At 56.2% G+C, this 17,618-nt stretch overlaps 1 protein-coding gene across 1 annotated transcript in view; it reads left to right on the top strand.

Annotated features, from left to right (window-relative positions):
* The window catches only part of CDH4 (cadherin 4), a 646,426-nt gene that overhangs the window by 548,374 nt on the left and 80,434 nt on the right, over positions 1–17,618 (top strand). Inside the window, exons 5-6 of the mRNA XM_032257128.1 lie at positions 10,451–10,606; positions 15,980–16,124. Coding sequence (XP_032113019.1) covers positions 10,451–10,606; positions 15,980–16,124 — 301 coding nt within the window. The remainder of the gene's footprint in view (positions 1–10,450; positions 10,607–15,979; positions 16,125–17,618) is intronic.

The raw sequence follows: 17,618 nt of genomic DNA, 5'->3' as shown, positions 1-17,618 counted from the left end.
CTGCAGCCCCCTCCCCCTCAGGACCCCAGGCCCACCCTGCAGCCCCCACGTGGTCCCTCCAGGCTCCTGGGCTGGGTGGGGTACAGGGGTTCCTTTGCAGCGCTCTACCCCTGCAGTGGGACTCCCAGCGTTAATGGGAGAAGGTGTCACTGGCACATGGTGTGCCTGATTCCGAATCCTCCATCCCCTCCAGCATTTACCTTCATTCCCACAGAGGCCGAGGGCCCCTTGGCTTCCAGATGGCCATGAGATGCATCACAGGCACCAACAGGCAGGGCCGGCGGGGAGCCTCCGGCCTGGCAGGAGTGGCTAGAGCCTGCCTTCGTCCACTTCTGCCTTCCGTCTCCTTTGGCCGGGGAACGCCTCACCCACTCATCCTGCAGGTTGGGTGGATGCTGCTGCCAACCCAGGCCTGGCAGATGTGCCCTTTCCAATCTCCAACCATGGCAGCTGCTTCAAGGTTGGGATAAGGGCCAATGAGCATCAGCCCCAGGACATCCGATGGTGCTGTCTTAAAGAACCACCTTCCCTACTGAGGCAAGGAGCTGGTGGGTCAGAGCAGGGGCACTGGGGCCAGGACACCGGGGTTCTGGATCCCAGCTCAAGGGCTTGAGAGCTGTGTGATCTTGGGTGACTGACTCAGCCTTGCTGTGCTACAGTTTCCTCGTCTGTATCAGGGAAGGGCCGTATGTGAATGGCCCTGTCTGTATTAACAGCACTGCCTTGTGGGGTTGTGGTGATAAGTGGGTAGATGGACGTAATATTCATAGAGTATTTGTCTATTTTCATGATGCTGTAAAGATACTACCCAAGACTAGTTTATAAAGGAAAGAGTTTTAATTGACTCACAGTTCTGCACGGCTGGGGAGGCCGCAAGAAACTTGCAATCAGGGCGGAAGGTGAAGGGGAAGCAAGGACCTTCTTCACATGGAGGCAGGAGAGAGAAGTGCCAGCAGGGGAAACGCCAGATGCTTCTGAAACCATCAGAGCTCATGAGACTCACTCCTGTCATGAGAACAGCATGGGGGGACCGCCCCCTCGATCCAGTCACCTCCCGCCAGGGCTCCCCTTCAACACCTGGGGATTACAATGCAAGATGAGATTTGGGTGGGGACACAGAGCCCAAGCATATCACCTGGGGTACTGCCTGGCACTTGAACTAGCTATGGAAGCATCAGGTGTCATTACCATCATCGCTGGTTCCACGCCCTCTACTTCTGTGCCTCTGACACTGATGCTGTTACTAGTACTGTCATGATTGTACTGTCCGCCTCTTGCTGTTCCCCCTGGGGCTGCTATGCTGAGGGGATGTAAGCACAGAAGTGTGAGGCACCAGAAGGGGAGAGTACCTGCGTGTCTGAGGGAAGGGTTGAGGGAGGGCTGAGAGCCCCATTAGAGTGGACGCCTCACAATGGGCTGAGTGCAGTACTCAGCCCCTGTGAATGAATGAGCACAGTACTCAGCCTGCATGATCCAGCCATGCCTGAAACCCACACACTCCAGAATAGGAGCCAGCACATTGCCTTTTTGCTTGAGCCAGTTACAGAGGGATTTCTGGCGCTTCCAATGGACAAGACCTAAATATGCTATTGTGCAGTAAAAGCCTACATTAAATCCTTTTATTCTTGTGGTCTGGGACCTCTAGGGTGGACATACAGATATTTCTTGTCCCTTGTCCCTTGTTTCATTCAATCATGCACTCTGGTTTGCAGAGCACTTTCTGTGTGTCTACTCGTGTGCAAGCCTCCCTGGGGAAGACATAAAAATTGTACTCAAGTATTATTACTGATTAAACCAATACTCAGCCCACATCTAGTGACAAGGCATAGTACTCAGACCTCATTATTGGCAACACAGAAAGCCCAGATTTATTCACAAAGATCAGTACTCAGCCCTCATTTACTGACAAAGCTCAGTATTCAACCAACATTACTAAGCAGAGTACTCAGCCTTCATTACTGACTGAGTGCAGGGATTACGGGTGTGAGCCACTGTGCTGCCCAGTGTCCTTAATAATAACTAAATTTTTTTTTAAAGCTGGCCATGGCAAGGGCTAGGACGACAATTCCACTGGGTGTGGTCGCCCCTGCTAGTGCAGCCAGGCCACCTGGGAGCCAGCCACCCAGCCCCTGCCATCACCACGTCGGCTTGCTTTGCTAATGATTCACAGCTGGACACCCCTCTGAGGATGGAGTGGGGCTGAGGGCAGGGCTGTGCCAGGAGATGCCTGGGAGGAGCCCCGCCCTGGGTCAGCCCACAGAGGCAGCCTCCTGGCCTCAAGGCTCAGTTCATACACCAGGGCTTCCCGTGGGGTGAGGCTGAAACTGGACCCAGGCTGAGACACCCCTTGTCACTCCCGCTTATTCTGGAGGCTCTCCCTAGTCAATCACTCATATGAGAATCCCTGTCTTGGGTTCTTCTTGTAGGAGCCCCAACCCAAGACACAGGGATCTAGAGGTCCAGGTGGGCCTCTCTGTGGCCGAGGCCCAGCCCTGAGCACACAGTGAGGTCACCCTCTGGTCAGCTCTCTCCTGCCGGGCGCTGTGTTAAGGGCTCCCCAGACAGCACCAGGTCAGGCAGAGGCTTCAACCTGCTGCACCTGCAAACTCTGACCGTCCCAAGTGGAAAGGATCCTGCCAGACAGACCTTGGCTGCTCACGTGTTTTCCACGCGATTCGTTCTTGACTCCAGGTTCACGTTGGAGAAAGAAGCCGATCAGCCCAGCTTAGCTCCCAGGCCTGCCCATCAGCTACGGGGAGGGTGGGGCACCTCAGCTGTATTCCTGGGACCACTCAAGGACGCCCCCATAGTAAACTAGGACTTTGTTTCCAGAAGAGCCAGGACAGTCTTCCGCAATCCAAGCCAAAAATTCAGGAGGTGCCTCTCTCTGTGGATTTGGTACAACCTAAAGGGCATTTTCGAGAAGGAGCAAACTCACTGTTCCCCACCGGGCAAATCTGTGAGAACACATTCATGCCTTTCATTAGCATTCATGTGACTTTGAGGGGCTCTTTGTCATTGCTAAAACTCAAAGTATGTGTGAACAGTTCTGTGTGACGGTGTCAATGCTACACAACCAGTGACTTTTCACATCACGTTCTGGGCTTTTCTGCTCATTACGAGAGCCCAATTGAAAGTAATTGAAGGCTGAATTTCATCATGCATGAAAAGTGTTTCAGAAAAGGCAAGAAATACCAACATCTTTAAGCTTCTTAAGTAATGCTCAAGAATCGAGGAGGAGTTGGGGGAAAACAAGAGCACTTGCTCGGCCCCACATGTGTCCTGTGGATTTGGTGAGAGCAGGTTTCACGTCGATGAATCTTGCTGGTCACCCAGCACCGTGGCAGGGGCTTTGGAACTGCACTTTGCAGTAAGCTAGAAGAATCTCACGCAGCACAGGGTTCCAATTTCATAATCGCTTTCCACTGAAGTGAGTTCCAGTCCAGGACTGTAGAGAGACTTCTCAAAGTATCGGGGGTGGGGCGTGGCGCAGTGGCCCATGCCGGTAATCCCAGCACTTAGGGAGGCTGAGGCAGGAAGGTCATATGAGGCCAAGAGTTCCAGACCAGACTGGCCAACATTGTGGAATTCCGTCTCTACAACGAATTTTTAAATTGGCCAGGTGTGGGGGTACACACTCTGGTCTCAGGTACTCAGGAGGCCGTGGTGGGAGGATCACTTCAGCCCAGGAGTTCAAGGCTGCAGTGAGTCGTGGTTATGCACCCTCTCCTGGGTGACGGAGCAAGATCCTGTCTCAAAAATAATGGGGCTTCAGCATCCTGGCCTTCTGACTCCCACCAGCTCTACAAATGCACCCCCAAAGCCGCATTTGTAGAGCTGGTTGGAGGGAGAAGGCCAGGATGCTCGTCTTCTGTGGAGCCTCCAGGGGCACGAGGGAGACCCTCAGAGCCTGTGAATGGCAGGCAGGGAAACTTCTGCCCCCGTCCTGCTTTCAGGGGCTACTTAGGCAGGCAGCCTGACACTGAGACAGGAGCTGGGAACTCCGCCCGGGTCGTCGCTCACTCGAGAACCTTCGGCACGTCCCTCAGCCCCTCTGGGCCTCAGTCCCTCCACCTTCAGAAGGGGATGGGTGAGAAGGCCCCCCTGACCCTCAGCCCCCCTGCCCCCCTACACCTCTGCCCCCCTGCCCCCCTGCCCGCCTCCCTGCCTCCCTTCCTCCCTGCCCCCCTGCCCCCTGCCCCCCTGCCCCCCTGCCCGCCTCCCTGGCCCCCTGCCCCCAGCCCCTCTGCCCCCTGCCCCCCTGCCCGCCTCCCTGTCTCCCTGCCTCCCTGCCCCTGTCTCCCTCCCTCCCTGCCCCCTGCCTCCCTCCCTCCCTGTCTCCCTCCCTCCCTCCCTCCCTGCCTGCCTCCCTGCCTCCCTGCCTGCCTTCATGCCTGTCTGTCTGTCTCCCTGCCTGCCTCCCTGCCTCCCTCCCTGCCTGCCTCCCTCCCTCACTCCCTCCCTGCCTGCCTCCCTGCCTCCCTGTCTCCCTCCCTCCCTCCCTGCCTGCCCTGCTCCTGGGCTGCCTCCCTGGTTTCACCTGTTTGTCCAGGAACTGCTGGGCCCTACCTACCCACAGGCCATCCTTGGGGATCGGCAGCCACGTGTGTGTTCCTAGGGCCTGGGGAAGGGTGTGGAGCATCCTTCATGCTCATGGGAAGGCAGGAGGTGGCGAGGCGGGGAGGCCCAGGCTGTGCAATGCAGGCAGGAGAACAGGCAGAAAACCTGAGGAAACCCCGATGTTGTTGGCATGAAAACCAGGAAGCTCAAGCAGGAGAGCCGGGGCCACAGGGAGCTACAGGTACACATGGGCGAAGTTGCCTTCTTCCCTCAGGGGCCCCGTGAGACTCAGACCCTACGAGAAAATTGCCTCTCTCAGTCGGGCACGGTGGCTCACACATGTAATCCCAACATTTTGGGAGGCTGAGGTGGGAGGATTACCTGAGACAAGCCCCGGCAACATGGTGAAACCCTGTCTCTACTAAAAGTACAAAAATTTGCTGGGTGTGCTGGTGGGTGCCTGTAGTCCCATCTACTCGGGAGGCTGAGGCAAGAGAATCGCTTGAACCCAGGAGGTGGAGGTTGCAATGAGCCGAGATCACAGCACTGCACTCCAGCCTGGAGGACAGAGTGAGACCCTGTCTTGACAAGAAAGAAAAAGGGGAAAAAAGAAAGAAAATTTCCCATCTCAGCAGGCCAAGGGCAAGCCCTCCTGCCTGCGTCCTGTGCCTTCGGGATGGGGCGGACAGCTGAGGAGCCTGCTGTCACCATCCAGAGCTTCTACTCCATGGAGAGGGGGGACTGCTCCAGGCAGCTCAGAGCTCCCAGCAGGCTGCGAAGGCGAGGGCCTGTGATCTGTTTTCCTGGGAATGTCTCTGGGCTTCCTATCATAGGAGGAGAAAGCTGAAACACTTCGCTGAGGAGTGATATCCTGCTTGATGTGAAGACTTTAAAAGTGTCTTTAAATGCCGGGACAGGAACCAAGGGAGGCTTGCCTCGTGGCCGGGCAGAGCCTGTGAATGCAGAATGGCCACCCCGTCCATTCTGAAAGGGTACCCTGCCACGGGTGTGTGGGGGAGTATTTGTGTGTATTGGGTTCCGCGTGTTCGTGCGTATGTATATTCGTGTGTGTTTGTATGTATATTGAACGTGTGCATTGTGCACTGTGTGCATGTATTTGTGTGTGTTTATGTGTGTTGTATGTGTTTTGTGTGTGTATTATGTGTGTTGTGTGTGCATGTATGTGTGTGTAGTGTATATTTGTGTGTGGCATTTGTATATATGTTTGTGTATTGAGTATATGGTGTGTGTTGTGTACTGTGTGCGCATGTTTGTGTTTGTGTCATGTGTACGTTTGTGTGTTTGCAGGGTGTCTGTGTGTGTGTATTGTGTATTTGTGTGTGTGTTTATGTTTGTGTACTGAGTGTATGTTGTGTGTACGTGTGTGTATGTGTGTATGGTATATTTCTGTGTTGTGTGTGTGTGTTTATAGCTATGTGTGTGTGTGTGTGTATTGAGCATGCGCTTGTGTGGTGTGTGTATGTGTGTGTACTGTGTGTGTGTGAGTGTGCGTGTGTACTGTGTGTGAGTGTGCATGTGTACTGTGTGTGTGTGTGTCATGCATACAGGTCAGAATGTGCATTTGTGTACATGGTGTGTGTGTGTCCAGTGCTGTGCGAGGCAGTGGTCAAGACGAAATCGATTCACTCTGACCCTGACTTTCTCCAAGGCCTTCCTTGCCCAGTGCCCCATGGGCTCTCCCAGACCTTGCTCTGCCGCACAATCCATATCCTGATGCACAACTTGAGGGGGTGTATCACTGGTGGGAAAAGCCCTAATTCTGAGAGTGCTCGTGTCCGTCCGTGGGCTGAACCTCGCTGACTGTGCAGGGGGACAGCCCTGGCTGGCGGGGGCTCCCGTGCAGGGGCGTTCCGGTGGGTGGGTCCCTCCCTCCCCTGGAATCAGGGTGTGACACTCTCGCTCCCCAGCTTCCTCCCTTGAAAGCTTAGGGACTCCACCTCCAAGGTGTCTGCAATTCAAAACCACACAGGGTGACTTCTCCAGTTTCAAGTTCATTTGAAATCAGGCAAATCCTCTCCCCCAGGGAGACTCCGCCAGAACTTTTCATGTCATCCAGCTTTTCTGAGAACGAGAGCCGGCCTGCCAAGTGGAAGTCCCCGGGTGAACACTATCGCTGAGCCCCATAAGTTATTTTAATGTAGACATCACTTTAAACTAACCTTCCGCCATCTGTTCCGTCCTCTAACAACAAAGGCACGAGCGCGTGGGTCTCCGCGGCCTCCTCAGCCGATGGGCACGGCGGCCGCGCGTCTGTGCTGTCTATTCATGGCCCTACCATGGGCTTCTGCGGTGTTTTTCTCATTTGCCAGACACAAATCAAGGGGAAGCGGCTCTCCCCTGGCCTGGCAGATGCACTTGCACAGTATTTCTTCTTAATGCGGTAAACTGTGGGAGAATTCAGAGCACTTTGAGAGCCGATGCTAAGAGCCCACACACAGCCGCCCGCCGTCCGCTGTGTTTCAGAGGAGGCCCAAACCGGCCTGGAGAATAAGCAAATGCAGCCTGATGGCCAAAACGTAATGAGATTTGCTTGAAAAAAACTCTCTTTAAATAGGTGGTGGATTATTTTCAGCAGTCTCATCATTAAATTTCCCTATGAAAGAGGGATGGGTTCGCCCAAAGCTGCAGCAACAGCGCACGGCGAATCCCGTCCTTCGGGCTGCTGAAGACCCATCACTCATGCCCACCTCCCGCCCCCGGACGACTGGGCCTGGCTCCACGTGTTCTCCTCAGCCCAGTGCCACTCGGCGCCTCGAGGGCCTGCCGTGTGCTCTGAGTGCTCTTTTCCTCACCCAAAGCCCTCGGAGAAGCGCCGCACCCCCAGACGGCAGGGCTGGTAGGCTCGTACTTCCCCAGCTGCCCACTCTCCTGGGATTGTGACCTCTTACCTTTCCCCCACCCCCGAGGAGCAAGTCATTAGAGGCCACAGGGAGGGAGGCTCTTCCCTCTATCTAGACGCCACCACATATACCCTGGTGTCATGGTGGAGAAGAGACGGGTTTTGCCCACAGAAGGGCCGCAGGAGTCACATTGCTGGTGACGTTGGGTAATAGAGGGAGGGGTGATAAAGGCCCAGTCGGAGGCTTTTCCCAGCTACTGTTGAGGGGCCCAGGCCCAGACTTCCCAACGTCGCTGTCTCCGAAGCCCTGCTTGCTGCGTGCAGCTCAGGGCAGAGCCGGGAAGGGCATACCTGATCCTGGAAAAGTCAGGCGGCGCATTGTGGGCGGAGCAAAGACGCACCTCACAGTCTGCATGTGTCTGCACATGTGTGCACAGGAGAGTGTGTATGCCGCACACCACAGGCCTGCAGACCTCCTCTCCTGGCCGTGTCTCCCAGCACATGAGCAGCCCCACACTGGCACCTGTATGATGGAAACAGCATCTCCTTCTTCCTACAGGGAAAACAGCTTTTTCCTGTTATGACATGAGGCAGTCTTGGGGTGGCCGGTGTGCTGGACACCATGCTCCTACGCTGAGGAGCAGCTCTGGGGTGCAGATGCTAAGTGCTGGCTGAGGAAAGATGTTCTCCACAAGGCTGAACTCTCCACAAACTGCAGTTTCTCTGGGGGATGGCTTGCTTTCTCTGGTGCAAATTGAACTGGAAAGGGTACTCTATGGAAGCTGTTTGGCGCCTCTATGAAGGCTAGCCTATGACTGCCATCGTGCTGCAGAGATGAGGTGCCTGGTGAGGAGCCAGCCCGCGGTTTCTGAGATAAGTGCTACTCAGGGCCATGCACGAGGCTTGACAGTCACTGCTGCGCCCACTCGTTGCCACCTCCACTGGGTGCCACACCCATGCCATGCAGGGGGCAGTTGCAGTGGTCACACTGTGTGTCCTCAGAATTCAGAATGCATCTGCACAGCGAGATCTTCAAGCTTCATAAACCTGAGCAGCTGCTTTTTCTGCTTCTTTCTCTGCTCTGGAAAAGTTTCAGGAAACTCTGGGGCGAGCTGACCTGTCCTGAGCTCTTTTAGGAGGAATTTCCTGAAGTCATTGGTATCTCCAGGTGTGCATTCTCTCCTAGTCAAGTTTAAAATTTTATATTTTCTCAAAAAATAATCAATCACATAAGATTTTTGCCTGTGCTAGCATAACATAGAGAGAATAAAACGCTTTTTAAAGTCTTATCTTTTTCCTCTGAAGTTTATCAAAGACGCAGCTAGATTCCGGAGGACTTTCCCCTAACTGCAGCTCTCGAATTTATCCTTGAATCTGTTTTTCTGTTTTCAGATTCGGAAATTTCTGTGTCGTCTTTATTGGTGACTCGGTGTCTGCTGCTTCCTGCTTTCTAGTTCCTTTCCTTGTGGAGTTAAGCAGCTGGTTCATTGGCTGTAATTCCATTTTGATTATGAAAACATTCAAGGTTTTGGGTTTGCAGGGACTCGATCTCTGGGTTTCACTGTACAACAGTCGTATTGCTATATTATTATTAAACAAAAGAAATATTTTTAAAGCCTCTAAAAATAACTTTGGTTCCTGTTGACACATGGTTATTTCAGTGTCGTCCAGATTTCTAAAAGATCTTTTTTCAGTTTTCTTGTTAACTTTTAATTACATCATTTCAGTGAAAGGTCTTAGTCAGGCTACATGGGGTAGCTGACACCTGTAATCTCAGTGCTGTGGGAGGTCAAGCGGGGAGGATCGCTTAAAGCCAGAAGTTCAAGACCAGCCTGGGCAACATAGTGAGACACTGTCTGGACAAAAGAATTTCAGAAATTAGCCAGGTGTGGCTGCCGGCACCTGTGCTTCCAGCTACTCTGGGGGATGAGGTGGAAGGATTGCATGAGCATAGGAGGTCAGGGCTGCAGTGAGCTGTGACTGCCCCATTGAACTCCTGCCTGGGTGACAGAGAGAGACCTGTCTCTAAAAAAATAAAACAAAAAACAGTCCTGTTCCATTTTGCTTGTTAGGGTATTTTTGAGGTTTTCAATATGGCCCATCATTTTATTATAAAATGTTGTCACAGTCCTATGAGTTTTGAGAAAAAAAAGTAGTATGTTCCACAGGTATACTCAAAGTTGAATGCAGATCTGTTGATTCCACCTTCTGGATTTCACTCATTTCACCTTTCAAATCCCATGGCCTCCATCCACTTCCCTGAGGGAGGCCCCAGGCTCCAGGAAGCACCGCTCACCTGTCGTGGGCCAGCGATCAGGTCCCCCTCCTCACTACAAGAGGTTTCGCGTCAGCTGAGTGAAAGGCGGGTCTGATTCTTAATGCTATGAATCTCACTCTGTGTCCAAAATAAAATGAAGCCTCTGCCTGACCCTTCCCCACTCCATGGAAAACTCGAGTTTCGTGTCCGCCTGTGTCTTTCCATTTTCTCCCCAAGTTTGCAGCCTTTCCTAGCTTACTCTGGACTTGGGACCCCGGTAACCGTCATTCAGTGGTTTCTAAAAAATTAGAAAGGCCGAGACACACATGCAGTGGGTCCCAGGCTTTCCCTCGGAACTGTGGAGGCCGCTCCGTTTTCTTGCCTTTGTTGTGACCCGGCTTTGGTGTCGGAACACGAGGCCGTTTCAAACTGTGATTTCCGCTGTCTTCACCTGTGTTGTGGATGTCCGCCGGGTGTCCAAGCTCTCGGTGCAGACACCGAACTCAGAGTGTTGTACGCTCACCTCCCTCCCTGTCACTGACGGACCCTGGACCTGCAGTCGGTGGCTCTCAGTAAACCCCTGACCATCGACTGTCCTTCCAGTTCCTAAGGTGGATGAACAACCAGCTGTGGTCCCCACTGTACCTCAGATGGGTCACGCTCGAGGAACTGGTGGGAGGGGAGGCACGCCAGGCGCCCGGCCCCGGCCCGGCCTCGCCACAGTGCCACAGTGCCACAGGCTGACCGCTTCTCGCTTCGCTCCTGCCTTTCAGATCCGGTCCGACAAGGACAACGACATCCCCATCCGGTACAGCATCACTGGAGTGGGCGCTGACCAGCCCCCCATGGAGGTCTTCAGCATCGACTCCATGTCGGGCCGGATGTACGTCACACGGCCCATGGACCGCGAGGAGCACGCCTCTTACCACGTGAGTGTCCACGCCCGGGCAGGAACTGGGGCCCGGGGCCGCCATCCCAGCCCCACCAGGCCCCCAGCAAGGTCCATGCCTGCCCTAATCTACAAGCAGCGCTCCAACTCTGGCCTGGAGCAGAATCTCCTGGGAGGCTGGGGAAGGGGCCATCTCCATGTCGCTGGGCACTGCCCCCCGTCTCTAATTCTGCGGGATGAGCCCAGGGCGGGCCTGGGAAACTGCATTTCACACACTCCCCGCATGCCAGTCAGGCCCAGGCTCACACCGGGACAACCGCCGGTCCAGGTCTCCATCCACGTGGGCTTCTGGTTTGGACCACTCTGCGGGGCTGGGAGTTAGGGTCATCAGCCACCCTGCGCCCTCAGGGCCCTCATGCTGCCCTTGGTGCCTTCCTCTGAAGCACGGCCCATGGTCCTTCCCACCCTCTCCAGTCTGGGACATGCGACCTGCAGGCTTTTGACTTCCACCGCCGTCCCTGATAGCAGCAGAAAGAGCCTCTGAAGGGAGAGCCACGCTGATTCCCTGTCACCAGCTGTGCACAGAAAGAGAAATTCCAGAGAGACATGGCGCTGTGGCCTCAGCTTCCCGGGGGGCGGGGGACGGACCTTCTCCCCATGGGGCCACACTCACCCTGGCTGGGAGGAGGGGCCTGGGCCGTGGTGAAAGCAGTGGGGGGTGCACGTCCCTCCACCTCAGAGTCTGGGGCTGCCGATCACGTGCTGGTGAAGGCCACACCAGCAGGGCCGCACAGGCTGGAGCCAGATCTCGAGGGTCAAGCCCAGACCTGCCCCCTGCCAAGTGTGTGCTGTCAGGCAATGATGTGGCCTCTCCTGGCCTCCGTTCCCTCCTCCTCCTCATGGGTTGTTCTGAGGGCTCCAGGTTGACCGAGTGAGGCTCTCCTCACACGCCTGTGCTTCAGGGCCGGGTGCTCCCTCTGGGTAGCTCGGGGACAACCGTGGAGGACTCAGCCCTGCCTGACGCTGTTGTCTCTTCGGCTCTACCTTCACTTGGCTTCAGCCAGTGGCACCGAACAGGACCCGACCCTGTAGCTTCTCTCGTCTACTGAGTACTGGGGGGTCCGTTCTTTCCATCTCGCACTAGAAGGAGGCTGTGTAGGGGCAGGGAATTGTCCAGCTTGTCCACGCCAGATCTCAGGCCCAAGAACAGAGCCTGGCCTTTGGGGGGCTCACTAACCATTCAAGGAAGGGAGGGTGTTGATGGGAGGAGGTCAGTTTTGCTGTTGGCCGTGATGGCTTCCCCGACAGGCCCCTGAAGCACCCGTCTGAAGCAGGGGTGGGGCCCGATGGATCCTAGGGAGCCCACCTGGGAGGTGGCTGCCCTTACCTCGGTCTGCCCTGGGGCCTTATCAGCCCCTCACAGCTGCCTCCTGGGAAGGCTCATCCCTCGGCTGGGTGTTGGGGAGACCTGACTGACAGTGCCTGGGCCTCGTGTGCTGGGCCCACAGGAGTGACCAGGGCAGATCCGCAGAGCCAACCAGAGACTCCGGCTGATGCTTACCAGTCGCGCAGCAAGAGACAGGCCCTCGGCATGGCTGCCGGCTCCCAAAATGGGCTTAGGGCTGCCGTCACCACACGTCCCTAACAGGCCCAGGAATGGGGACTCAGCAGCCCTTACTGCCAAGAAATAGCTACAGACCAAGGACTTAGGGAGAGACACAGACACACAGAGATAGAGATACGGAGACAGAGAGGGAGGCAGAGACCCAGAGGGAGACACAGGAGACAGAGGTGCCCAGATGCCCGCATGTCCTTCTCTCCTGCCTCCAGCTGGAGAACACTCAGCTTTCGAAGTCCCCTGTGGTTGGATGATGCCCAGCCAGCTCCATCTTAAGGTCAAAAACGTAGCCTGGGGCCAGCACCTGACACCCTCACGGCCACCTTAGAGTTTCCTGTCTCCTCAGTGTCCTTTGATCCCGTTCCATTTTCCACCCAGCTCTGTGGGCTGACGACGGTGGCAAGGACGCACCCCCAGCCTGGGTGTCCTGACGACTGTGACACCTGTCACCCTAAAGCCAGCCGGTAAACACTCAAACACATGACACACACGAGTGGTCACTCCTGGCTTTGCAGGGTGATGCTCCAGAAGATTCCTTTAAGGATTCCGTAAGGTAGACATACTAGCTCACCTGGCCACACACTGTCATCTTCTGAACGTTTTCTAACCTTCCTGAGCCTCAGTTTCCCATTTGTAAAATAGGGACCAAGACAATGCCAGTCTCACAGACGCTGATGGAAGCTGGTGTTCACGTGTGTAGGTTCTTACGGCACTGCCTGGCCTGAGCGAACGCACCGTGCGTGTGGGCGCCAATGTGACTGATGAGGAAAACCTCCAACACGCACACCCCTCCACCACTCCCAAGGCCCCCTGAACTGTTCCCAGTTCCACACTCCTTGAAGGGAACCCTCACCCACAATTAAGATAGGAAGAAAAGAGAGGCGGGAGAATTAGATCCCAGGCACACCTGGAGGATCATCTGTCAACAGACACATTTCCCCCAGTGCATCCCACCCAATGCAAGCCACGCCCAGTGCATCCCACCCAATGCAAGCCACGCCCAGCACATCCCACCCCAATGCAAGCCACACCCAGTGCATCCCACCCAATGCAAGCCACGCCTAGCACATCCCACCCAATGCAAGCCACGCCCAGCGCATCCCACCCCAATACAAGCCATCCCCAGTGCATCCCACCCAATGCAAGCCACGCCCAGCTCATCCCACCCCAATATGAGCCATCCCCAGTGCATCCCACCCAATGCAAGCCACGCCCAGTGCATCTCACCCCAATGCCAGCCACACCCAGCACATCCCACCCATTGCAAGCCACGCCCAGCACATCCCACCCATTACAAGCCACGCCCAGCTCATCCCATCCAATGCAAGCCACACCCACATACTATATTTCCTAATCTTTTCTCCCAGAATAAGAACAGAAAAATGTCCTATTCAGGCCAGGCACGGTGGCTCACACCTATAATCGCAGCACTTTGGGAGGCTGAGGCAGGTGGATCATGAAGTCAGAAGATGGAGACCATCCTGGCCAACATGGCGAAACCCTGTTTCTACTAAAATAAAAATAAAAATAAAAATTAGCCAGGCATGGTGGCGCACGCCTGTAGTCCTGGGTACTAGGGAGGCTGAAGCAGGGGAATCACTTGAACCCGGAGGCGGAGGTTGTAGTGAGCCAAGATCGCGCTATTGCACTCCAGCCAGGCGACAGAGGGAGACTCTGTCTCAAAAAAACAAAATGTCCTATTTACAGTGTTGTGGGAAATGCGCTCTGCGCCTGACGCTCAGATTTTGCAGGTCGCAGGAAGCTCAGAGGGCTCCTCCACCCACATTTGTTTGTTTCACTGCCATGGCGAGGTCACCTCTCTCGGGCCCACCGCACGTGTGCCCAGCCCGAAAGGTGGATGGGGGAGATTTCCAACAGGAGCTGTCAAATGTAATCAAAACTTTTGGGGGTCAGGCAGGGAGTGGGACAAGGAGGGTGCAGGCCGCGGGCAGGGGCAGAGGCAGCGTTTCCTCGTTATCTGCACTCCGCCCCCTCCTGCTGCTAAAGACAGCACCTGAAACCGCTTTCGATAGGAGGTAATAACTTTAACTGTAGCTCAGAATTACTTTGACTGGGCGTGTGATTGCACGGCTGCATTTCACAACCGCCGCCCGTGGAAGCACGTCCACAGCAGGACGGAGCCGCAGATGGGTCGGGGACGGGGGCGGCTGGTTACAGCCACCACACGGCATTCCAGGCTGTTCACACGTGATACATACAGCTGACTTGGCATGTGCGCGTCTCGTCTTGTGCTGCAGTCTGCAGTTCCTCCAGGAGTCAGGCCTGGTTTGTCTCTTTACTACAGCACAGATTGCCTCTTTGGGGAAAGCCAGCCCCCAGATCTTCCCTAAACATGCAGCATAGGGGTAAAATTCCACTCTGCATTGTTGGAACCAAGCCAGAACACTGGCATGGGCATGGACACAATTAGCTCCCGGGTTTCCCTGGGCAGGCGTGGAATGCAGGGCCCCTGATCCCCAGAGGTCGGGGAAGCAGGAGTGGCCATGTGAGGCCAGCCACCAAGGGGATGATGTGGAGACCCCTCCGGCATGGGGCTCCTCTCCCGGCCACCCTGGGCTTGGTGATGTTTTGCTGCAAATACCTTGAGGTCTGTTGTGTCCAACTTCGAGGGTGATGGGTTTTGGCAGAAAGACGTGAGCTGAGAACCCCTCTGGGTGACCATCCAGCTCTGAGTGGAGAGGCCTGGGACATGCTTTCCACCCTCTGGCAGCCCCTCAGCAGCCCCCTCGCCTGCCGGCAGCGCCCAGCCTCTCCGTGTCCTCTTCCGGCAGCGCCCAGCCTCTCCGTGTCCTCTTCTGGCAGCGCCCAGCCTCTCCGTGTCCTCTTCCTTGCCCGGGTCTCGAGGTCTCAGCTCAAGCAGCCCCTCCTCTGAGAGGCCTCCCTGGCAGCCACCACACCCACTGATGGCTTCTTCTCTTCCTGGTGTCCATTGTCCCTGGGATGGACGCTCCAGGCAGCCACTCTGGTTGATTTCAGTGCATAGTAATCCAGGATCCAGCCCCGCACCTGGCATTCCAGGCCCTTGATGGGCAGCTACGGAATCAATGAATGAATGAATGAATGAACAAATCCAGAACTGGAGGGGTGACTCTGAGAGCTGCTGTGGAACCTTCCAGCCCAAGTCCAGCTCTTCCCTTTTCACCCCGAAGCCGGTTCCCTGTGATGTTCCCAGGAGCTCCTCACCAGCTTCTCGGCCTGGCCTCTCCATAGATGTCCCCAGCACCACCCATTTTCCCCTGTTGTGCTAAGCCCAAGAGCTGACAGGACACGCAGATGCAGAGGATCCTGGAGCTCATCCAGGCTGGGCTGTCAGTGGGCGCCCAAATGGGCCCAATTCCCAGCCCCAGCTCTGGCCTCTCTGCATACCCCCATCTCCCCTGGGGACTAGCCCCCACCCAATTAGGCACAAATGCCTTTTCTGTTTCCACTGTGGGCAGACATGACCCCATCCAAGGGGCACCTGTCCTGCCCCAGATACCTGATCAGATCGGTCGGTGGCTCATAGAACAGTCAGGCAGGCATGGGAGGTCCTGGGTGGGCCTGGCCCTGAGGCTTCGGGGCTTAGGCTGGCTTCCAGCTCTGTGCGTCACCTGCTCTGCAGAGGAGTGAGCTGAGGCTCGGAAAATTCCATGACGTGTCCAGCCCCCAGCCCCTAGCCAGCCTGCCTCTGCCATCAGCCTCACACCCCAGTGCTGCAGGTCCTAAGGGCCACTCTCAGCTGAGTGGGGGTGCCCACCCAACACTGGGCCCTGACGTGTCTCTGCTGCCTTCCAGCTCCGAGCCCACGCCGTGGACATGAACGGCAACAAGGTGGAGAACCCCATCGACCTGTACATCTACGTCATCGACATGAATGACAACCGTCCTGAGTTCATCAACCAGGTCTACAACGGCTCTGTGGACGAGGGCTCCAAGCCAGGTGAGGCCGAGCACATTCGAGTTTGCTTGATGGAGAGCCACCGGGATCTGCAGGCTGAGCACAGGCCCCGAGGGCTGGGGAGGGCTGTTCAGTCCCTGCCACCAGGATGGTGCCCCAGGACTCGGGCGCAGACACACAGCACGAAGCAGGCGTCCACCAAAGTCCCTGCTCTAACAGGCCTCGGGGTCGAGGGGGGTGCAGACCACAGGAGAAGCGATTGCAGCCATGGCAGGAATGGAGGGCTCAGAAGGAAACCCGGGTACTGGAGTCCTGGCCCAGCCATGGGCCCAGGCAGGACCCTCTGTGCGCTGACACGTGGGCTGGGAGCTTAAGCCTGAGGAGGCGCAGCACCCAGAGCGGGGCTGGGGTGGGATCCTGGCTGTTGGGGAGGCCGGGCAAGCAAGGCACAAGTGCCAGGGCCCTGGAGGAGGCAGTGAGTTCAGAGAGCTGAGGCCACTGGAGTCCTCCCGGCTACACTTAAGATTTGGTTCCAAGCTAAATGGGAAGGAAGAGAGGCCCAGATTCCCCTTGCAGAGGTGAGCCCTGTGGCTAAGGCCGTCTGCTGGCTCAGAGCTGACCCAAGAGCCTGCCCCCGAGGCTTCACCCTGGCACAGGTGGTGGCACCCTCTTTGCCACGTGTGGGGCCCTAGCTGAGCGTGTCATGTCTGGCATCTCTGACCCCTGTGACTGCCAAGGAGCAGGCATCCCCTCACCAACAGTGAGGAGGCTCAGGCTAGAGAGACAAAGCGGCTACCCACACCCTCAGGGCACACATGGGTTGGAACCTGGGCATCCCCGCAGGCTCCCCAGCCCCCACCTGCTCATCCAGATGCCATAGGTGGCCCAGGTCTGCAGGTTAACAACCCCCAGCTGGCTTCCATGTGGGGAGAGCAGCTTCCCAATGTGGCTGCATGGGGGACGGAGAAGGGTCCTCTTTGGGCTAAACCTTTGCCTGGCTTGGCTTGGGTGGGGGGAGATGAGGTCACTGTGCTGGGGCCGCCCCTGAAGTACAAGACACTCAGGTAAACGTGAAGTTCAGAGAGACAGAAAAACACCTCAAAGTATGGCCCAAGCACCATTTAGGACCAACTTACACTGAGAGAGTCATCCTTGCTGACCTGAGCTTCAAGTTTAACGGGGTGTCCTATATTTTCACCAGCAGCCACACCTCTGGCCAGTGCCCAGCGAGCACGGCTTCCAGGCTCTAAGAGGCTGGCAGTGCTGGGCAAATGGGGAGGCTGTTTGTGCATTGAAATCTGGAGCACCCAGAGCCCAGAGCCATGGCCGGCTCCTGGGGCACCACATGCCCCTGCAGGGCCCCTATGAAGGGGCGGCAGCATCCCGGCTCCGGGACAGGAAGGAAAAGCTTTACCATGCCTGTTCGCAAGGCAGCTGCATGGTCAGCCCTGGGCTGCAGTGTGAACAGGGTGAATTACACCCTTGGTCTGCCCCTGGGCTGCAGTGTGAACGGGGTGAATTACACCCTTGGTCGGC

This window comes from Sapajus apella, unplaced genomic scaffold (assembly GCF_009761245.1).
Source record: "Sapajus apella isolate SASKATOON/1434 unplaced genomic scaffold, GSC_monkey_1.0 scaffold96, whole genome shotgun sequence".
Lineage (NCBI taxonomy): Eukaryota > Metazoa > Chordata > Mammalia > Primates > Cebidae > Sapajus > Sapajus apella.
Note: the sequence above shows the minus strand (reverse complement) of the source record. Positions and strands in the feature narration are given on the sequence as shown.